This window comes from Aythya marila (genome assembly GCF_965140915.1).
Source record: "Aythya marila genome assembly, chromosome: 2".
Lineage (NCBI taxonomy): Eukaryota > Metazoa > Chordata > Aves > Anseriformes > Anatidae > Aythya > Aythya marila.
In genome coordinates, this window is record NC_139043.1 from 20,003,940 (window position 1) to 20,028,085 (window position 24,146).

At 35.1% G+C, this 24,146-nt stretch overlaps 1 protein-coding gene across 7 annotated transcripts in view; it reads left to right on the forward strand.

Moving 5' to 3' along the window:
* NEBL (nebulette) overlaps nt 1-24,146 on the forward strand; it is a 255,027-nt gene that overhangs the window by 143,299 nt on the left and 87,582 nt on the right. For 3 of the 7 annotated variants that reach the window (XM_082754536.1, XM_082754539.1, XM_082754540.1), the window contains exons 1-3: nt 16,280-16,430; nt 16,524-16,595; nt 23,190-23,294. The exons of 2 other annotated variants lie outside the window; for them this stretch is intronic. In XM_082754536.1, coding sequence (XP_082610662.1) covers nt 16,368-16,430; nt 16,524-16,595; nt 23,190-23,294 — 240 coding nt within the window. In that variant the 5' untranslated portion in view covers nt 16,280-16,367. Of the gene's footprint in view, nt 1-14,937; nt 14,971-15,525; nt 15,606-15,718; nt 15,829-16,279; nt 16,431-16,523; nt 16,596-23,189; nt 23,295-24,146 lie in introns of those variants that run through there. 2 more of the 7 variants (XM_082754538.1, XM_082754537.1) reach the window with 2 other exon arrangements.

Sequence of the window (24,146 nt, forward strand, 5' to 3'; positions counted from 1 at the left end):
TTTATTTTTTTTTCTGATAGAATATCAACTAGAAAACTATGTACAAAGAAAACACTGTGAATAGAATGCCAAACACTCACAAGGTGAGGCAGGAAATGACAAATTTCAGTTTATCTTGGCATCCTCAGTAACGATCATGTGTATGGTAATATTATCCTAAATTGCATAAAACTTTTTTTTTTTTTGGTGTGTGATTTCAATAACCTAACTGCTGTATCTGCTGTATTTTCACTGTGAAACTTTCCACCATAATATTATACACCCTATATACATATATATATAATATATATATATATATATATTTCACCCCATTATTATACAGCCAAGACTGACCTTCACTGAGAACTATGATACATGAAATTCTTTCAAGCTTCTGACACACCTTGGCTCATTTTGGCACATCGAACTTTTCCCATAAATTTTCTGCTCTTGATCCACAATTGTTCTGTGACCACTTGCCTGGCAGCCTGTTTCTTTTCATAGCTTTTCTTACTGTTTTTGTGTTACTCGTGTTATAAACTGATATAAAAATTGACCTTGAACTTTTAAGGTTCTTTACAATGTGTAAATTTTCTGGAGAAGTAAGTTTTATTTTCACATTGTTTTTTTTTTGAAGGCTTTTTTTTTTTTTTTTTTTTTGGTGGGCTGAAAGTAGAACTCTCATCTATGGAGTGACAATATAAAACTTACAGACTGAGCACATCTGCTACTTGCGTGTTCCCAATCTACAATTGATTTCATGTAAAAATGAATGTTTACCGCTCTGTATCTTTCTTGGTGGTGTTGGCTCTCTTTTATGAGGTAGGAAAGTAGGAAGTCAGCTGAGCACTATGGGTTATGTTTTTCATAATGTAATCTGCTCTGGTTGTGTCATACTTTCACTGCAGGAATAGATATCTTATTGTATCTCAGGTTCTTCTTGTTTGGGACACCTGTGAAAGGTCATTTACCAGAAGACTTCATGGGATTAAACTACCCTGGTTGGCTGTGCCCTGGAGCGTATTTAGTTTATAAAGAAGTGTTAAAGATTGTACTCATACTCTCATGTGCCTGGAGGGAGTGTGTTCCAGCTCAGAAGGGAGGGGACTTATTCATGTGGAGCCCATGGAAAGATAGCAGTGGGAGAGAAATGGGGACAATGCAGAAACAGACAAGAGGTTAGCCTGTGGGAGGCATTGGAAAATGAATTTGCAATTTGCACTGTGGCTGTGTTCATCTTAGCAGTTTTGTGAGAGCTGACCTTTCTTCCCCTTCGCTCTCCTCAGCTCCTGTCACATAAACCTAGCATTAGTGCAGACAGCGTTCTTACTACCAATGGGATCTGTTAGAGCAACCCTTGTTTTCACAATATCATGGGATATGTGGTATGTTTTCTGTGTAGGTGGTCTCACCAAAATTACCTCTGAACTGGTGTTTGGAGTTTGTGGTAATGTTTTCTGAGAGTGGGCTAGTATGACATAGCCTGTGAGTTATGGTCAGATTGAATGATCTTGGGAAAAGGAGCCATGAAGTTGGAGATCCATGAGGTTCAGTCAATCTGGCCAGGAGGAATTTAGTTTTGTTTAGCGTATTCTAGTGACTGAAGGCAGGATAAGAAAGAAGACTGAGGCAGAGTGAGGATAACAGTTGTTCTGAAATCCTTAGTTGCTTTCATACTAAACCTGTTATGTCTGTGTAAAGTCCAGTATGTGGGAACAGTCTTCAAGTATGATTTAAGTAAAAAACATTTTAACTGCACCATGTAGTACAAGAACATGTTATTGAGAGTATTAAACACTACCATATTTTCACAAATGTTGTCAGCTTTAGGTTTCAGGAGAAGGCATGCTTTGTGCTGCTAGCTATTCCTTCAGCTGGTTTCTTCCATAAATCTGAAATGATAGTGGTAGCTTTGTGCAGCCAAGCACCACTAGTGAATGGAGGTTGGAAAAAAGAATGAAAAGCCACAGTGGTATGGAGGAAATCATGTATCTACAATTATCTGTAGGAAAAATAAACATCTTTTTACCCACTATCCCACTTTTTTTTTTTTTTTTTTTTTTTTTTTTTTAAAGTACAGAGCTAAGGCAGATAGAATACTGAAAGGAATTAAAACCTATATGCAGAGATTGCCTTGTGTAAATGCAGCATTTAACTAACTGTTTCACCTGAGAGGGATAATCTGTCATTACAGATTAATTTGGGAACTAAAACAAGTCCATGGAAGGGAATATAACAACATTACTTCCACAGTCATTCTTGTCTTAAACTGTGTTTATATTTTTCCAGTTGAGTTTTCAAAATATAGGTGCAAAGAGACAACATTTTCAGTCATAAGCAGGGACATGGAAGGCATGTTATTTAAGCTTACTGTTTGAAAGAGTTATTCAAAAGGCAAAGATACACTTTAAAAATGCATATTGTTGTAGCTTTTGCCAGCTTCTTATTCAACAGTGGCATGAGTACCAAGTGCAGCATTTTTTCCAATAACATAACATTCTGAATGAATTTTTGATGAAAGACTGAGTAGGAGTCATTAATGTTCACTATGAACAAAAGAAGAGCTCCACTAATGTCAACTCTCACTCAATTTTTCTCTTTACTTCAAACACTGTTCATCATTCAGAACTTTCACTCCACCAGACTGCCCAGAGTAAATGCAGAACAAATTCTTTATGCTAATATGTTTTGAACAAACACTTCTTAGTTATTTAAAACGACATTAAAAAATGTATTTATTAAATGAAAGATTATGACATCTAGGTATCGTGAGAAAAGGTGATGGGAAAATCAGACACCATGTGGCAGAACACAGGGCTGTCCAAGTGAAGCCCAGATCTACAGTCTCTTTTGCTGTTCAGATGAGTGATGTAGAGAAAGACATTTATACACGTTTATCAATCTTAAATACCGGCAGGCAATCTTTGACATAATTTGATTCAAAAACTACTCTCTTTCATAAGGAGCAAAGATGGGAAAATCCTTTATTTGTATCACTTAAACTTTGTCTGTTTCGGTTTATATTTTATTTCTGTATACAACAGGTGATTAGAGGAACAGTGTTCAATTCCAAGTTATATTTTTCCCATGGACAGAGAATATATGAATAGACTTCTTCCATACCAATGAACACATTTACTGCTTTTGGCAATGTATAATGTGCAATTCAGAGTGTGGTAGACTAAACCATATTGTGGATAATACATTCTGTAAAAGAAGGAAGACTGGGTTTTAGCTGTTAACTGAGATTTACTCAATGATCTCATCTTCTATTTATACCTAATTGCTTTTAAAGTTTAGATAACTCCAGGCTCTCTCTCTCTCTCTCTCTCTCTCTTTTTTTTTTTTTTTCCAATGCCCAGCTCCAAAAAAAAGGAAGCCATGTTTTGAATCTGGAATACTTATATTGATTACACTGGTAGAACATATTTTCTACAGTATCTATCTTTACAGTTTGCCTGAAAGATCTTGTCTTGTGAGGTTCTGAAAATAACAATAATCTTGGCAGTGATTTCAGCAGTTTCTTGTCTCCGTGCCTTATATAAATTGACTAAATTGTATTACGCTTTTTGAAGTCTTGTGTTCTTCAGGTCATTGTGATCTGAGCATGAGTTGTTTCAAAGCTTGCATGAAGTTAACCTGTTAATAATGAGAATTGTTTTTAATGGATAAGATTATTTTGTAATGAATTGTTGAAAGGATGCTCTATAAAAGAGGTCAGGTAATGTTAAAACTAAGTCTACTGAATTTGTGCTAAATCTTAATGTTAACACTGTCTTTGCATTGTACAAGCAAACATGTTTGACTAAAAACTAAATATTGAAACATAGAAAACATCTAGGGTATTTTTCTTTCACATATGCTTACAGATGCTTAGCTAATTACACTATTTTACATTGCTTGGGAACAGTAATAGTGTGTGCTGAGCACCTCTAATATTTTTTTACTAATTGCAGATTCTGCCGTTTTTATGCAGAAGAATTGTGTATGACAGAGAATTTCTCATATATTTAATCTTAAAAATGATTTTAATTTGGTAGAATGGGACTCTTAGGGCTTAATTTCATGTGGTCATTTTTGATGTAAAGATGATGGCTCTCTAAATGGAATGAAAACTGTTGTTTTTTATTTTTTATTTTTTATTTGAACATAAAGCATGTTTATTTTTAAACACTTTCTTTTATAGCTAGAATACAAGGGATAAGTAGTGGATTAAGGTGCATAGTCTCCGGCAGAATGAATTATAATTTGTAGGGAACAGAAAACCCACAAAGAATGTCCATATTCTTGCATTGTCTGGAAGTCATTTCACACTAAAGTAAACAAATCACAACAGAATTTCTGCACTTTTCAAATTAAGGCAAAGCAGGAAAGCCTGATAGACTTGAGCAGGAAGTAGAGACAAACCAAATTTAATGTAACAAAACTTGATTTTTATTAAATTGGACAAATTACAGAATCATCTAGATTTCTACATGTGGACAAAATTCACTTATCTGCTTGCATTACTTGTATCTGTACATCTAGTAAGTCATAGCTGGGTTAAAGATGATATTTCTGCAGTTAAAATGCAGATAGAAATAGCCTTCAAAGAAAAAGCTTAATTGAAGTTTTTGAAATTAAACCAGTATTTTGTTTGACTGAACATGAGACAAAACCCATGTCATTTAGGGTCATTAAACTGGAGTGCAGACTTAAAACGCTTCATCATTTTCTCTGGTTTACTTAGAGTTTTTTTTTCTTATGTTTGTTTGTAAGGATATATATATATTTTAAATTTGATGATATTCAGGAGTTCTGTCCTTGAAGTGACCTTATGCTTCTTAAAAGTTATGTCTTGGAAAATAATCAATTCACCCAGAGGGGAGTCTCACTTCTCTAGATTAATTCTTGACAAAATTTTAATTATTTGTTCTCCAATTTAGGATGGTTAGCTGTTTCATGTAGGGTGGTTTGAATTGTCCTTTCTGAAGGTGACTAACAGGTATATGTTTCTTTCACTTGGCAATTGACTACTTCTGTTTTTATTTTATTTTATTTTATCTAGCAAAGTGTGTGATCACCCAATTTGCACTTCTTGAATTGTTGTCTCTTAATTTGATATTATATGCTGGTAGTCTGATAAATATATCATTTATCTCTGTGTGCTTCTGAGTCATTATGAAATTAAACAAATACTTTTCCAAAAAGTATTTGCTGGGGCTGGTCCACCAGACCACTGTTGCAAAAATGTTGATACTAAAAAGATTCTGCAGTTATGTTGAAAGATAAAGTTGGATAACCTTTTAAAGTAAGGTTATCCTGACCTCTTAAAGTAAGAAGATGAAGACTGTGACATCCACAAAAAATTTGGGTGCTAAAGCGAGATTTACCCAGAACATCATTTTTGAAACTGTCTCACAATGTGCATAAGAGCACAGAGAAGCCTGCAGAGCTGTTACAGCATCATGTCAGTCAATATTCACTGTTCTCCTTCCAAAACCACTCCTTGGCTTCCAATTGCTTACATCTCATCAGAAGTCCCATCTGAAGCCTTTTGATTTGATGTGGAGCCTGTCTGCCACCCTGCAACAGCAACACATGCCTTGCAAACACAAGCCTTCCTCAGAAACAAGGCTGTTGTTTAGACTGGGAAGGACTTGTAACCATTTTCCTGTTAGTTCAGGTGTAATGGCATTCATCTGGGAAATGATAGATATTGCTTCCAGCCTCAAAGGTGGCTGAACCCACAGATGCGTGGCCTAATTCTCACCGTGGTGAGGGTCCTGTCAGGCATTTTGCTGAAGTTATGCCATGGTGTACAAAGGAACAGAAGTTTCACAGGTCAGAGAAGGGTCTCAGAGTGGTGTGGTCTTCATGGGACAGAGGGACAAGAGTGGCTGGGTTCTGGCTCCTGCTCCAAAGGTTTTTTGTACATGTAATGATAATGGGACAATAAGGTTAAACTCATTGTCAGCCTTATGATTACTTCAAAAGTACTGTTCTGTACAGGGTGTTAATATCCTAGGATTTAAATATAAGTTCGGGGAAACTGCATCTGACATAATTTGAATTTCAACAGAAAGCATATTATAGCTGCATCTTCATCTTCCAAAGAGATGGTTAAAAAAAAACAAAAAAAAAAAACAAAAAAAAAAGAAAAAAAAGGAAAGGAAATGTGCAGTTAACTTCTGTGGGTCTAGAATAGAATACATGTATATCAGATTAGGCACTTCCTGCCCCCAGGGTTTACAGTTTTGTATTACAGATTATCATTATTACTTACACTTTTCTGATGAGATTAAGATTTTTTTTTTTTTTTTAGCTGTAGTGTAAAGCTACCAAAATACGTTTACAATGGACTTGAAGGCAAATATTCTTCTAGAGGCAGCCTCAGGCTTTGGAGGTTTCCTTGCTGAAAGGCAGGCTCAGACTTCCCATGAGACCATCAGAGAGATAAAACAACTAAAAGCTCTTCAAAGCTAGGCCTTAGGCCCCTGTACAGATTAATTCTCTGGTGATGGTTTGTATATGTTAAAAACAAAACAAAACAAAAAACAATTTAAATAGAAGCTTACCCAATAAAACTTGAAGTTTACTTTTGAATATCATCTATTCTTTTTAATTAAATATAGAAACATCTTAGTGTAACTTTAATTTAGTCTTCAGAGGGCAAGGAAGAAACATGGTATCTTATCTCTCTCTATATGTTCCCAGCTTTCAGAGAGGTTATCTTTCTTGTTTCATGCCAAATAGTTACTACCCATAACTAAAGAGACATTGAAATTAATTTGCATAACTATGTATACCTGCACTGATATTCTAATTCTGTTCTGCATGTTAACCCAGTTTTACTAATTATAATTTAGTATAAGGTCCTAAATTAAAGATTGTTCTGTGTTCTGTTTTCTTTCCACATTTCCTTTTCTTATTTTTGAAGTTATATTAACTCTAAAATTTGTTTAACAGATAGCAAAATGTTCTAGGAAAAAAATGTCAATCTTACATGCTGTAAGTAATTACAAGTTAAGAATTAGTTTCTGCTGGAAATGATTTAACAGAAATATCACTGAAAAAGATGCTGCTGAGAAGCAGCATTAAAACTGGAGGGTCTGGAGTTGAGAAATCTTGATTCATCACAGGCCTCCTTTCTTACTGTAGAGATGTTGCTTTAGTTCTTGGCCCCTTGTTCTCCACCTTGTAAAACAGAATTATAGGATGATTTTATATCCTCAAATGTACAGCAATTCTGTAGAGGAGGTATTTATCCTGGTCTGAATTCTTTTTACAAAGTTCCAGATGTTCTAAGGAAACAACTTGCTCTCTGAATGATGTCTGCTGTACCTCCCAAATCTGTCTGTGCTGGGTTTGTCAGGTAGCGGGGGTCAGCACTGTGGTCTAGAACAGGTCTGGAGCTGTGCCTACTCTTACATATGCCTGACTCAGCTGTGTCCTCAAATGCCTGCGGACAGGGTGAGGACTCTGCTTACGCTGTGCCTTTATCTCCCATCAGAGGCTCTAGCCCTCTATTTGTAAGATTCTTCAAAATCTTATCCACAAGAAACTGTATGAGGAGAAAGCATTTATTGTTCTTTAATGTTATTAACAGTAACAAGAGATTTTGCCCAAAGGCAGGATTTCTGGATAACGTGTGGTGTACAAAACACTTGGTATATTATTTCTTTTGCCTTCCTTTTCTCAGAAGATACTTGCTGTGCTGTTTCACTTGGTGCAGGCATTAGCATTCCTTGATTTGAAGAACTGTAATTCAATTCAATCTGCTTTTAACATGATACTGCAGCTATACATGAGGAGCACTGCTGCAGTGCAAAATTTTTGTTATTAGTTTATGAGAACTGTTATTTCCTATAGTAAATTTTGAGAACTGACATTTTTGTAAGTACTATGGTGGTATTCTACAGATGAGAAGTATGCTCAGTTAGAAATTTCGGCATCCAGGTAAATGCAAGTTAAGTTCTCTTGATTTCACTGGGATTGTTTACAAGGATAATTGAGTCCCAGGAATAATAGTACAATATATTGAGCAAGAAATGCCAATTTTGTGACCATTATTTTTTTTGGAGAAAACAATGCAGACTATAAGTAATATGATCCTCTAATGTGATGGCAAATGACATAACTGATAGAGCAGAATATTTTTTATTCTTTTTTGGGAATGATGGAGCAAAGTGAAGCTAATTAAAAAAAATAGGACATAAGAATTTCTTTTACTGTAAATCATGATGGAATTCAGTGGGAACTTATGGTTTTAATGTTCCAGGTTTCCTATGGTTGTAGCAGTAGTGCTGGCCTGTTGTGATATTTTTGAAAAGTAAGTGGTGTGAAGTTTGAAAGAAGAGGTACTGTGTTGTGTATTCTTTTAAAGTTTTTGTTGTGTAGATCTGTTCTGCACTGTTTGTTTGGGAAATGCTAGATCTATGCAGAAGAGATTTCCATAGGGGAAATAAGGTTTAAGCTGAAGTTTTGCAGCTAAACTGTGGGTTTAAAGGTAAAAGGTAAAAGTAAAAGGTAAAGTTTTATATAACTTGATTTGAAAGACTAAGAAAAAATGCATTTAGGTAATTAAATGTTTTAATTTGGTTCAGGTATTCAGTTAAATCCTTTAAAAACATATGTATTCCTCTAAAAATATGTTACTAAATGTTTGTCAGCATTTCTAAATCAGATGCTTGCCACTTCAGCGATGATACAAACAGAAATGTATTTTTCAGTAGGTGATGGAAGATGTTTTTATCATCTTGTCACTGTTGTCATGGAAACTTGGGTATATTGTTAAACAGAGTGTATGTAAGGATGTAACATTCCTGTGCCTTATTATTGCTAGCTATTGTATTTTTAGTGTATTTTCTTCAACACTGTAGTCAATGCTTAAGAACTTGTAAGTTACTCTCCTGAATTACAACCAGGAACTCAATTACAGGATTAGGTGGTCCAGAGAGCCCTCAGTACAGGGTTCTTTGCTGTAAGTTCCTTTTCAATGCAGGGTTATTAACAGTTTTATTTCCAAATCCAAACCTATTATAAACAGTACAACAATAATACTAAAGCACATAATTTTGAAATGGCAGGTTTTTTGCAGAGAATGAGCTATACATTAGTCATTATATATTTTCCCTCTTGAAAATTATGGATATTTTCAAAAAGTGTATTCTTTATATGAAGTGTTTTGTCTTTGAATATGCTGCTAAATTCATAGTACAGCTCTTGTGTGTAGTTGTCTTAACCTGTCATTCATGAAACAATAGGCTAGGAGGAAAGCCTGACTATGGCAGTCCAGATTTAATCAATCCTTGACACAAAGTCTGTGTAACTTGTTATCTAATTTAAATCTTACAGTAGGCACAGTTCACAAAGTCAGAAAAAAAAACACAAAACACTAGTATTTTGTTGTTTCCAAATGAGAACTATTTAAGAATCATAGTTCTAAGGACATTAAGGGTATGCTTCACAGAATTACATTTTTTTTGTCTTTTTGTGCCTGAAGATATTTTAAAATATACCTTCAACATCAGTTATTTATGATTTGAAATTATTTTATTGATCAAAAAATAAAATTACTTCAATATTTTTTTCAACATTGACCAAATGACTTCTCTTTCTTCAAATGTATTCATTAAATTTATTTATTTTTAATCCTGTTTGGTTTTATCTTTTCTGTTTTGGGGAGTTTTCTAAAGGCTCCTTTTGAATTTAAAGCCTATGATTTTTAATAACTGCTAAGAAATAACGTAGTTTTTTATTTTATCATCATCTGCCTCAAGCAATTTGATGCAAAAATAAGCTTACTTGAGAAGAACTCATAGGAACATGAAATGTTCTGGAATGATACATTTATAAAGGTTTCATAAAAGTGGGTATTATTTATGGTATTGTTCCTTTCAGAGAGAGTATGACTGAAGTTACAGTATTAGGTTTATCAAAACACGAAGTGCAAAAATATACAGGAGAAAAAGCACAATTAAATACAAGAAAAATAAAAACCACTGTGGTTTTAGCTTCCAGAATAAAACCAACAACATTTATTAAGTAAGTGAGAGTTATGGGCTCTTGGATACATTTATAACTAAAATTACATTTATAGGAAAGGCCTAGTTTTCTCAGTTCAGGCAGCTGAATTCTAAAAATGCCACAAGAAAAATTCCTCATAGGTGCACAAGCCCAGTCTATAAGGCTAAGAAAATGTGTGGAAGAGAATGAGTCTATATATAAAGTCAAATATATCTTTTTGTTATTTGTAATTTAATGTAATAATATAGTTACCAGATTACATTAAGCTGTATTTGAGTATGAAATCACTGAAAGTAGAAAGGGAGTATCTTTAGCTTCTTAGGATGTATTAATGCAAAATGAAATTTACTTACTACTAACTTCATAAATTTTACCTACAATCATCAATAATTTTAGCTGTAATTATTATAACAAGGTAAAATTTCCAAATTCTCACGAAGCAGTCCTGGCATTTTTTATGTAAGACTTATGTCTGGGTAAAATGAAAACCTTGAGAATGGAAATCTTTCAAATATTATGAAAACCTTCACTGCATTTGAGAAGTCCTAAGAGAAAAGCCATAAATTCCGTTTTGAATTGGCTTCTGCTGAATGTGATTTAACTTTTTTGGAAGCCTCACACAGTAACCCAGTCAACTACTAATTTCAATTTCTAGCCATCTTCTGAAGAATAAGCCTGTGAAATCTTAGCCACGTGTTGCAGGGTGTTGGATGGCTTGGGTGTACTGCTGTCCACTGGTTACAGTGACTACTGTATAGGCTGCTCCTATGTCATCGGCTTTGGTGGATTCCCATAGCTACTGGGACGCTTGACTAATGTGAAAGGATTTCATGACACTGGGTGAGAATGGGACATGCTACGGCTATGTCAGGTAGAGTAGATGAAAAAATTGCAAAGCAGTTAAATGTGATTGATTAGTGTCATGTTTCCTGCTGCATCGACTTGTGAAAGGATTTTTCAGGCTTCTGGTTAAAGTGAAAATATTTGGGGGTGGAAGTGCCAAATTTCCCTGTTGCTGGGGGTTTGACTTCTTGACAAATGAAAAATCAGAAAATAGGGGAAATTACATGTATGTATCCCATTTAGGAAATTTCATTTTTGAAGGTTAGAAAGTATTGTGCAAAAGTAGTAGGTGCTTGTATGAATATTGTCAGGAAAATTAAGCTAAGTTTGTCTTTAACTTTTTTTTTTTTTTCTTTTATCACACATTACTACCTGAAAAAGTTTTATACTGGTTTATTTCAGTACATTGTTACTCATCACAGCTAGGGTTACATCTGCATGGCACAGTCTTATGCCATGATGAATACTCCCACTTCTGAATAGGTTTGCATGATTCATTTCTTAGAATAATTAGCAGTGTGGGAAAGAGTTTATTAACTCAGACAGTGTCATGCTAGCACAGATACACTGCTTTTTATAACTAGATTAGATCAGGTATTATTACGTGAAACTGTGTCTTATAACCTTCTTAAATGCTCTGTCATTAAGATCCAATTGTGCTTAGACACAATCTTTGTGAGTGGATGTTAAAAAATAAAAAAAACAGACAAAAAACCTTTATTGATGATATATAAGTCATTGGAAATTCGTAATTCATTATGTTTTCTGGAATTAACAACTCAGTGTTCTAAGATCTTATTTGTATTTGTGTTCAAAAATACCATTCCAACTCTCTTTGATTTACCAAAACCTTGAATAAAAGAACTTCAACTGAATGAAAATCTTAGCTTAGAACTATGAGATATTTGCAGGTTTTGAATTGTTGCTGACAAATGCAGTGTAAATGATGACCGATACAATCTCGTGGATAGAACCATCTGCTGACTTTCTTTTGCTGATGTTAATTGGTATTGCATGTTCAGAGGAGGTTAAAATTGGCAGTCTGGGAACCCTTGCTTTCTTTCTGTTTGTGATTGTGGTGCTGATAGCCTAGCTATGAACTTGCTTGGGCAGCACTGCTAGTTAACTTCCGGTCTGATAGATGAGTATTTCTAGAAATGAGAAGTAATGAATCTCAGTGTTTACAAATGCCTTGTGTGCTTTTTGAAAAGAGACCACCAGCTGTGTTCTGTTGAATTAATTGTCCTTATTTCAGTGGTGTATGCATCTGTCCAGGGAGAACAGAAAATTATGTTCTCATTTCAGGGAAGTCTGTGGGTTGATTATGTATGTATTTATTTATTTATTTTTTGTGAAAGCACTGTAGTTAAAGCATTAAAACTCTACCACTGTTCTTAATAAGTTTTCAATCCAGAATTGCAAAGGAGTATGTTCATAACATACACCTCACTGTAACTGCTCTGCAGGTTTTCCAGCTGAAATGCCTCTGTCCTTAACTTGCAACCTGTGTTAAAATACTCCAAGAATAACTCTGTTAAAATTGTTTGAGATTGTGCCATTCCTGGTACCCTTTTTTTTTTTTTTTTTTTTTTTTTTTTTTTTTTGTGTGTGTGTGTGTGTGGGGAGAGAGAACACCAAGTAAGTCTAGTGGTGGTGTTTATTCAGTGATGGAACTGAATTTAGCTGCTGAATTGCTGTGTGTATGAGGACCAGAATGAGATGACGTCTTCTGACTTTCTGGGCTAACATATCCTATATGTATTTCTTAAAAGACTGATTAAAGGAACAAGAAGATGGCAGGGCTTTGGCCAAGTGTGGACACAACAGTGTGTGATCAAACCACAGTTGCACAACTGTGTGACTGACTTGTGTGCATGCTGGGCCAACTTGTACTCATGGGGACTCAGGCTCCTTTATGCCCTATTTTTCTTTCTCTTCCGCCTCCTCTAATGTGTTTAGACCAAATACTTGAGTAATGTTCTGTGTCCAATGACACTATGTTGAAACACTCAAATGATGGTTGTAAGTGCTGGGAGATTCAGATCTGTCCTTTCATAGGATGTGCCATATAGTTGTTTTCTAGAAGGCTTCTCTGTCATACAGATTCTGATCATACATAGTAAGTTGGATGTGCAAGTGTAACTTGCTTACTGCAAATATTGTGATTTTGTGAGCAATAGTGCCTAAGTAGAGTTCTCTTGATTTTTTTTGCAGCTTCTTCAACAGAATAGCCTTGTGCCTTAGCCTTAAGGCCAAATTTAAACTGAGATGTGAAACATCCATGCAGTATGGCTGGAAGTAGAAATTTGGAGCTATGCAGAATTTTCTTACAGACTTTGAATGAATTTATGTTGGGTACTGCCCTGACTAACCTGTTTCTACCCTGTGTGTCAATGCAGAGGGTCTACAGATATCCTTAAGGTATCTATAAAGCAATAATAAAATCTTATTTTTCCATACCCTGTATGCTTACAAATATTATTGTATATATATCTATCAGAAGTCTGTTACAGTGCTGTTTTCTTAACGTTCTCTGCCAATGGACTTCGTTTAGTCTGTTCTGTTTTGTGACAGAATTAATGATGATAGATTCTATTATTTACAGCAGAAAATGGTTCAGAAGTGTAAGTTTGGAGGTTTTGGTAAAAAAAAAAAAAAAAAAAAATAAATAAAAATTGTGCAGGTGAAAAATCATATTTAATAAAACAGTACTTCATAATCATTTTGAGGATTTAAAGCTCAGTATTTAACTAGGTTCATATTCAGATTTGATATAGTATTTTTAGAGTATTAAATATTAAAATATCTGTCAACATACACAAATATTTGCTGTGCCAAACATGCCTGCTGATTGTGGTTTATTTATTGCCTCTTCTGGAAGTAACTTCAACTTGTTCTTGACCTGTGAGCTGCTATTTGTAATTGTAATGCACTTCTAAACTATGCATCTCTTAAAGCATGTCAAGTTCCTGCTACCTGGAAGTGTTCAAGGCCAGGCTGGGTGGGACTTCAGACAACTTGGTCTAGTTGGAGGCATCCCTGCCCATGTCAGAGGGTTGGGATTGGGTGATCTTTAAGATACCTTATAACCCAAACCATTCTGTGATTCTATAAAATTCTTCTCTGAATTATATTTGCATATATTTAATTATCAGTGTTTCTCTATGGCAAACTAAGTGATATCTGACAGCACTCAGTGCTTTGAGGAGGAAAAAAAAAAGGAAGACAGTTTATTATATCATATAGTCTCTTACTGCATCTATTATCTGAAGAGAGACATATTGAATAATTTGTGTGTGTGGTTAGTTGATACAGTAATATTTTTGTCCCTTGCTCACTTTGTGCATAGTATTATATTTTTCCGTGCGTAGTATTGTATTTTTCTTTAATATGATGAGTTGTAGCAGCTGCCGTGCAATCCCTATATTATGGAAGTCATATGGGACATAGCATGTTTAAATGCCTAGTTGTGTCTGACCCAGATGACACAAAAATGGGAAAAAATGAAATTCTATCAAATCAGTTCAAGATCATGTTAATGAGAAAGCAGATCTATTATGAGGAAACCATTACAGGAAAACCACAATTACTTTATAAATTATGCTATGTTCAGCTGCTGAAAAAACACCAAATACAATGTAAGCATGGTAAAAATCTGAGTTCCTTCTCTACCCCACAAAAACCAAACAGTTTTGACGTGGTCATTTTGACCATACTTGCTTTCCAGGGCAAAAAATAGCAAAAGATTTCCCTGTATTCAGCAAGCTTTGCAGCTACTAATAGCTCTTTTCTACCCTCTTACATATTTTTCAATGTCTCCACATACAAAATTTATTAAATATAGGAAGGAAAGGGAAATTAACTGTACTGGAAGAATACAGTATTCTCAATATTATCACAAAAATACAAAACTGAAGCCTTAGTTCTATATTTCTTTCTGGCGCTTTTGTAGGTACTCTGTCTCCTTAACATGTGCTACTTGAAATCATGCAAGAGTCTGTTGCTTAGGAATACATTTTTTGTGGCCATAGTCTTCAACAGTGACCAGTTACTGTGAATACCCAACTTATAAGACTAAACTGCTTGTTGCCACAAAGACGAAACATCCTGAGCTCAAAAAGCAGTCATCATAAATTAAAGGTAATCCTCACTTATGCAAGCCAGGCCTTCAGGTTTCAACATGAACATCAGCACAGCCAATCCAAATGTGGACTTTTGGAACTTACATTTGAAATAGTAGAATGAAAAGCCTTGAAACTTTCTGTAATATCAATGTATAAAGAATTCTGTCTTGATTATTATAGAATGAAAGCAGTCTGTACCTTTTTTCTTTATAGATATATATAAATATATATTCATATTTTCAGATCTTAACTAAGTAAAATGTGGTGTTTTTCCTCTCCTTCAAAATGGTTTTATATTTTTTTTTTTCCCTAAGGAAATGTGTTTTTAAACAAGCTCTAGGGGCACTGTTTGGGCTCAAGTACTTAATATTCTTTGAAGAGGTTTTCCAAGAGCACACATTCCTTTGCCTGATTGCAAAGCTCTGTAGTGGTGAATCACTTTGCTAGATGAAATTCAAAATCATGACCTGTATAAAATGAGATGTATACATGCTATAGATTAGAAAGCAAATAATGTTAAAATGCTGGTTACTCCAACTGATCCTGTAATACATCCTTGGTTGTTTTACAGAAGCAAATGCTGTGATACTATACCCTTTCGAATAAGGATGCCTTTCAGTTTCATTGCAGTTGGACTTCATACTGGAAAAGGTTGGTTTTGAAACTATGACAATTTTTAAGGTTGGATGAACGTACTTGTTTATATAAGCAAATAGCCAAGTATATTTGTAAGTATGCAGATGTGTTTGTATCCGTGTGCACAGGTTTAAACTTCAGCTGACATAATATGTAAGGCATTTAAGGAATTTTATACACTTGGTGGAAAAAGAACATTTCTTGAAAAATATACTACCTGTCACATCTACTGGAAAATGTGAGTATTGTGTCTGTGTATATATATATTTATATATAAATTAAAAAGCTTTATTATTGGACCAACAAAATAAATTTTGTGATGGCTGGTTTTGGAGCCAGTGTTGCCTTGAATCTTTGAACTGGGCAGTTCTCCAATGGCTTTAGAATCAGTGTTCCCATTTATATCTGTTAATTTTGCTAAATTACTTATGTTATGAATTAATTGAATCACAGTATTTTAATTAAGTGTGTTCGCAGTCATTTTAAAAATAGTTGACTGGGATAGGTCATTTAATTATATTTTATCTGTAAGAAAGCATTAGCTCTGCAGCGACTGATAGCTAGCAAGGCCATCTGCAATGCCTTTCAGTTCACTCACACTGAATTGTTCAGATAAAGGCTGTCAAGTGCTGCCTAAATAAGGAAGGAGCCTTGGTTAAGTTAAGTGCGGTGGAGGACACAAATGAGGCATTGATTCCAGGCATGCTGTAGAGTCTGAGCTGTTTCCTGCAGCACTGAACCTTTTTAGTGTATTTGTTGTTTTCTGGAAGTATTAAAATGCGAGTATCTGTCATTCAGGATTTCAGGGAGGATGAAAATGAGGATGAGGAAGAAGAACCGGTGAGTTAAAACCCTGTAGCTTTGAAAAATACTTCCTTTTCTCGGTACTCTTTTTTGGACAATAAACCTGGAACAATTACCTTTCTTTTATAGGCCTTCCTTAAGCCTGTTATTGAGGACCGAAATATGGAATTGGCCCGAAAATGCAGTGAAATAATAAGTGACGTAAGTGACAGTGACTGTTTGCATCCTTATATTTACATTTCTCTTTTCAGTGGATTTATATTTACCATGTGTAAACGTTTACAATACATATTTACTCAGATATTTATAATGCAGCATGTGCCTATCCAAGGCTCAAATATAAATGCACAAATAATAGAAAAGCACAGCCTACTGTGATACCTTAAGTCCACTTAGGCAGTACCACTTGGGCAGTACAAGGCACAGGCCCTAGGAAGGAGTATGAAAAGTGTGTCTCACACAAAGATGTCTCCCATGAGAATGCCTTGGCTGATTTCACCAGGAAAATGCAGTACTTTTGTTAGTTGTAGCCTAAATCCATGAAGTTTGTTTGGTTGAAACAGAACTGAGTGCCAATATACGTAACTGTAAGGAGATAGGATAAAAATCAAACAGACTAATTTGATTATTATCTATTTGATTGTTATCTAGTCTGTGGTGATAGAAGCTCAAAACTGCTTAGCATATTATTATTGACTTGCAAATTGTACGAAAAATCCACTGAAATGCTAGGGTATCTTTAAAAAATATTTAGCTATCAAATTCTTTTACTAGTTGCTGTAGATTTTTGAAACCATAGATCATATATAGATCTTATATAAACACAGTAGATCAGATCCAAGGTATTTAAAATTGGAGTACATCCAATTGCTTGAATATAAAAATATCCAATTAACCTTAGCAGAAGTGCATTTCTGTGTTCTTCTTTGAGAGTCTATTTGAAAAGTAGCTTTGTACCTTCATATGAATCGCAGTGAGACTGATTGTGCTCCTACACTGAGGATGCTGGATGGCAGCTAAGAAGACATCACTGGAGAGAGTCTTGCCTTAACGAGTGCTCTCGTAATGAAACTGAAAAGTGGGGACAGGTTCATGTTGTGTTGTAATATGGCATTTAGATTCAGGATGTTATTGTTCAAGGTGAGTGAGTGTGTTGATTTTATGAGAATAGGACCTAGAGAAACTATATTGTAAAGGATTACAGAATATGTATTGGATAGAACAGGTAACACAGAAAAACAGTATCCGAGATATGTAGGCATTACAGTGCTGGCTCAAAAGTGTGGCTTGACAAGGTCAAAGCTTTCTCTTTGTCCATGGACCATCTGGTAGTATTTTAATTTTAACAAGAAGTTTGCTGAAAGTTAGGTAGTTCCTTAAGAGAAGCTACCAAGATGGCTTCTTTGTAATCTCAAACTATTTTAGGAAGCAGTAGAGATAATTAATATTTTCACTGATGGGTATCTACAAGCTTTCTTTGGGATATGAATGGCATCTGGTACAGTAAATGCCTGTTACCTCATGTGAAGGCCAAAATAAAAACAGATCTGGAGCACTGATTTGACCCAAAATACATATGTTGCTTCAGCGCAATTTGTTTCTAAGCATGGTTGCTGATCTTCAAGGCAAAAGCCCCTTGAAAATGCTGAAGAAATATTTGCTTTCATTAAAAATGAATTATTTCTGTACTGTGTACCCATTAGGAGAAATATTGGCTGTGGCTGTTAATTATCTAATAAATGTAGTGGCTGTGTTTTGTCTGATTTTCTGAGGGGTTCGGGTGCTAAAGTGAATAACTAAGTTAAGCCAGGTTCCTGAAGCCCATAATGGTGCAGAGATGTGGGTTTTCGCTGAAAGCTTCTGATGCATTTTGCCTGCAAGTGTGTTAGATTTTCACTGAGATATGAAAAGCATAATGGCAAAGTGTCATTAATGCTTTCAAGGCTGTATTAATATGTAGTGGTCTAGCACTAATTTAATTTCAAAATGCTCAGAATGCTCTGTGTTTAAAAATGGTACCCATTCTGGGGCCTTTTTCAGCCTTTGCTGAAATCAGTAGGTGTGTGTTCATTAGCTTGGATAAAATATGAGTATGCCTGGAGAATGAATCTTGTCTCCCAGAAATTTTGGGCTATATTTGGAATTTCTTATGATGAATTAAGTCCTCTATGCTGTGGGTAAGTTCGTCACCTTGCACATTTCATTGCAGAGGCCAAAAAGATGGGAGTTTGCATTTGGACTCACTAATATTCAAAACTTATATATATATGTATGTTCACAAATCTGTTTGCATGGATGTATCATTGGTGAATATCTGTACATCTTAGCTGTGCAATGTTTTTTGGGGCTTGCAGTTTTGGCCCAAGATGACCTTGTGACAGCAGTCCTTGTCCTTGCTGGCCACGAGGCTGGGTGATTGTCCTTGTCTGTCTGGGAACTTGCCAGCGCAGCTCCTCCGTCAGAACATAGTGACAAGAGTGCTCATAACTCGAGATACTGCGATTGCATTAAGCTCACCCTGCATTCTTTGCAGGCTGACTTTAATTTGACAATATAATTAAAAAAAACACTGTTGTGATGGCATTCTTTAGTGCATGTGTAACTGGCAGGCTTGAGTTGTATATGTAGAGGGAAGCTGGGAACTGTTTATGTGCTCCTCCTGTTCTTCAGGAAATTCCCATCTTCATATGAGTTTGGCAGATATTTGTTTTGTGGCTGTGATATCCCCTGAATTGTTTCTCCCTAAAGCCATTTCATTTAATCTCCCTCCATTATGCAATTTTATTTCATAGATGCTTTCAAAACTGTCATGTATATTCGATTTCTATGAATTACCTTCCTTTCCAGGCCTTTTCTCTTCCATATTGAAATTGAGCCCGTCTATTTGCTTGTATTATTTATATTTTAGTATCTCTTCATCTCTTCTTTGTTTTGATTATGGGCTGTAATATTGTGAATATGATTATAAGCAGAGAGGTGAATTATTATACAATTAAAACGGTCATTGACCAAACTATCTTAATGGTTTTTGGTAGAGACAGACACTGGGCCTTTTGAAGAGTCTGCTGAATTCCTGTCATGTGTGGCACCAGTGCTTCTTGTCACCTATAGCAAAAAAAATACTACTACCTACCATCTAAATGCCTGTGTATGGAGGCCACCTTTGTTTTAGCAAAGGAATGCTAAAGAGATATATAATCAGGTATAGAAATAGAATGCCTTTCCTCTGATATTAGTAGGTTTGTGACCTCCTAATTCAGGCTGGAGCTATTCCTCTGTGTTCTCCATTACTAGCTGGAGCCTCTAACTGAGGTGGATTTGAGTTCCAAACTGCTTTAGACTAGTAAAATGCTGTGGGGCAATAATACTCTTTGCTTGCCTTCTTATACTTTTCTCTAGATTTCTGTGGCCAAAGAGAGAATTTAGGTAGATCTGTGGTCTGACACAGTTCTTACACACTTATGAGAGATTACAACTTAAGAAATGGATTAGAAAGGGAATCCTTAGTGGAAAAAACGTTCCCTTTTAGTTTAGCATAAGAGCTAGATAAGAAGGTTCAGACATTTTATTATTCTTGTGAGCTTAAAGAAGTCTTTGATAGAACACAGTTCTGTAATGGATCTTGGCATGATGATGGTCAACATAGTTATATCAGTGATGTCAAAATGTTAAGAACAGTTTTTTTCCAGTGCACTTGTATTTAAATGAGATAAATACATGCCCCTGAATAAGAAAGAAAGGTGGCTTCTTGGATAAGGCTGTTACCACTTGAAGTTTTTCCTTAGTCCACAGATTCCTCCTGAGTTTCCCCTGTGAAAAAGACTGATGGAGCAGGCCATGGGCAAGATGAATTTTCCTGGTGAGACAGGAAGCTTCAGCCTAAAGGCTGGATGACCTTTATTTATAAAGTTTGATTTTTGTCATATAACATCCATTAAGAAAAAAAAAAAAAGGTACAATTTGAAACTTACTCTTTTGATGGTTGTCTAGGAATTTTAATCTGCTTTTACTGGTTAGCTGTGCTGCTGGTTAAAGTACTTCAATGATTAATCTGGGAGAAGAAAGGGCTCAGGAGAGGGCTATTAAAAATTGGGGCTTTAGCGAGCTATTGGGCTTCAAAAGTATACCAAAAGAGCAGTGGTGGCTCCAGGCCATCATTTGCAAATTTTTCCTATTATCTGTTTTTTTCTAAGGCTTACCAGACCTACTCAACATAAAGAGTGTATTTTGTGGTGAAGGGTAAGGCACTCACAAGCAAAATTTCCTATTCAGTATTTTAGACATTTGAATATGTAAACCCTAAAATGAATATTATCTTTCTGCGTATTTCTTCCAACCATTGGTTATGTTTTGTCATAGCCAAACTCTTTAGCCTCTTTTTTACTTCATTTACAATAAGTATGCTTTTTAAGTACAGATATCATGACTACATTAAACTTGTCTCATTTTGTCTTCTGTTTGCCTGACTCTAAGTGATACAAACACTTCTATAGCTAAATGAAGCATGTTGGATTAAAAATGGACACACAGATTTTGTTATATGTCCTCTCTAAATGATTCATTTGAACCTGTGTGGGCTACTCTAATAAATATGAGTAATAAAGGAATGACATTACTACTTCGTTGCTTTTGGTTATTTTGAAAGTATATTTACTGTAGAATGGCTTTGATTGTTTCTTCTAGTCTCGTATTCCTTCCATTACGAGATACCTTAGGAGGCTTTCATGCTTAATTTTTGAATATAATTATTGCTCTGTAATTAAAATGGATGTAATTACAGTCAACTCTCAGTTACCTGTGGGTGGTTTGTCTAAGCTGTGAGCAGCAAGGCTTTCCATCTTCTCTCCAGAGTTTCAGTTTTACAGGCATTCCTACTGGGAACTCCATCAAACTGAACCAGTAGACAGCTCTTTAGATGTTCCATGTTGTTTCTCAGACATAACATTGTGAATAACTGTAATTCTATGAAGATCTTTTTTAAGCCAATCGTGCACAGTCACCCCCCCACCTTGTACACACACTTAGAAGTGCATGTATGCATTGCATGCATGTTGACAGTAGGCACCTGCTCATCCTTATCATAAAACCTCAGTTTTTGTGTACTGCTCTAGGATTGCCTTGGAGTATAGTGTCTCACACCCATGTTACACAAACCATTGGATTTCTGTGACCTGAGTGAAATGATGATGCAAAGTAATTTTATGCCCTTTACTTCCCAAACAGTTTTTATTTATAATACTCAATATTTTACAAAGTAAGATTGTATGATTCGGTATTGTGAGGTAGATTCATTCAGCAGTCCACATCTGGATAAGAAAATTGGTAATCAAAATTATTTCCTTTGTGATGTTTACATAGTCATCAGTCTGAAAGGACTTCAGCATTTTCTAGTCTGTTATGCGGTAGCCAAAAAGATTGCATGAGAAAGTTCAGGAGTTGATTCTGTGTAAGCTACCATCTTTCTCATGAATTTTCCAAGTCACTTTCTAGGAATTTAGGCTAGAACTTGTGATAACCATAAGGGATTCAGGGAAAGAGGAAATTAAGACTGCATATTTCTGTAATGATCAGGTGCAGATCATATTGCTTCTGTCAGTGCTTGTCAGCAAGTTGAGATACAAGGTGCCGTTGTGCAGAATGTGAAAATGAAGTTAGAAAAATGATAGCAGATAATAACCAGGATAGCTTAATCCTAAATAATTCAATTTGCATTGAACTAAACTATGCTATATAATATAGCATATTATATATGCTTTATATATTTATATATATATATATAAAAATTATATATAAAAATTTTATATATTCTTTTTATATATTTTATATATTCTTTTTATATATTCTTTAAAGGAAGAAATGTCACTAAAATAATTTAAGATTACTTATTGGGAGTACCTTTAAAAGTAAGGACTACACTTGGAAAGTGGCTATCTTTAAAATGTATTTAGTGCATCTTACTGTATTCACCATCTTTCTCCACACAGTTCTTACATAGTAAAGGTCTCTACACATTCACCATGTTTGTAGACGTCACATTCCTCACAATCTCTAGTAGCTCTGACTTCTTCAACAATCCTGTGATTGTTTTCAGATAACTGTGTAGTGCACCTGCCCCTATTGTTTGCCCAATGGTAGGAAAAATAGGACTTGATGGTGTTTTTAAAAAATAAGCACCTGATTTTTTGCAAAACACATTGTGGTATTTTGCCTCCAAAATGTTTTTTATTGTGCATACACATGACTTATGAAATGGCTTGATTTAAGATATTCTTTCCTTTTAAAGGGAGTCTGATATTACCTGTATGTAACAGCTGTTGGGGTGCTTTGTAGGCAATGCTTTGGTAGTGGCCTTCTGAATTTATTCATTTAACTCTCAGGTTCAAAAGGAGGCATTTGATTATGCTATACAGATTCTGGGTCTGTGTTAGAAGCCAGTTTCACAATTTTATCTTTTAGATCAAGGAGAAAAGCCTTGATTCAACTTTTCTTTAGAAGGACAGAACATCTACAGATAGTGGGAAAAAATGTGCTGTAGATATAGGGAAAAAATTATATCTTTTTCATCTTTAATATTAAAGAGTTCTGTGACTTTTACATGCCCTGGTTCTGTGTATTGCCCTGGAACTGAATATTTTCCTGTGTGGCTTGATTTGATCCAGCCCGAGATGTTTGCAAGCCACCCAGCATGTTATCCACAAATAAATAAATAAACAAAATAGATTAAATAAAACTAGCTACTTTATTTTTTTTTCTCTTTTAAAGAATGACTGAACTTATCTTTTCTCCTCTTTGTAGATACACTATAAAGAAGAGTTTGAAAAATCTAAGGGCAAATGCATATTTGTACCTGACACCCCACAGTTAAAACATGTGAAAAGTCTTGGTGCTTTTATTTCTGAGGTAAGACCTAAAAGACTGAAGAAGTCTCTTCACTTCTTATTCTTCATATAGACACTGTGTATTGAAGATTATATTTACCAGATGAGGAAGGATGGCTTATTTCAAAGAATAACTCTGTTTAAAGTTGGTGTAATTTAAAGCACTATATATTATTATTGTATAATGTATATGTGAGTAATAATTACTTGTAAGTATACAAAACTTTTATTCCAGAATTCCAAGGTATTTTATTTATGGTCCTGAGGCAGTCATAACTGTGCCATTTTATAGATAGATAAACTGAGGAGCAGGAAAAAGATTTGTTGTTACTCTGCCATGATGATGTTTGCAAATTACATCTGTGCATAGGTGTCTTGCTGGGGAGAATTGACAGCCTGACTGTCAAAGAGGAGGAGAAAAGGACCTTTTACTGTGTCCTTTTACACCTGCCCTTCAGCAAGGGAAGCGAGGCACAGATTGGGTAAAGGCCATCCGCAGGTCACCTAGTACTTGCATGAATGTATGTGTTTATAATATGCATACCCATTTGTGGGTTTTTAGGTGTCTGTGTATAAATGGGCATGTGCACACACTCATATATTACTGTAGTGGCAAGAAAAATGGCAGCTTCCAAAATGGTAGAACACAATTTACTCCCTGCACTTCATGTCCCAGGTATAAGGGGATTGCATCTCTAATTATGTATATATATATATATATTTGTAGTTAAGAAAAGTAGCAGGAGTTTTACCCGACAGTTACTTCTGTTATGGAATTCTTGTTTCTGAGTGATTCGTCTGTCACTGTAACCTTTGGAAGACTTAAATGCCTCATTTATTTTGCTACCTTTTATAACTGTAATAAAGGGTTCCC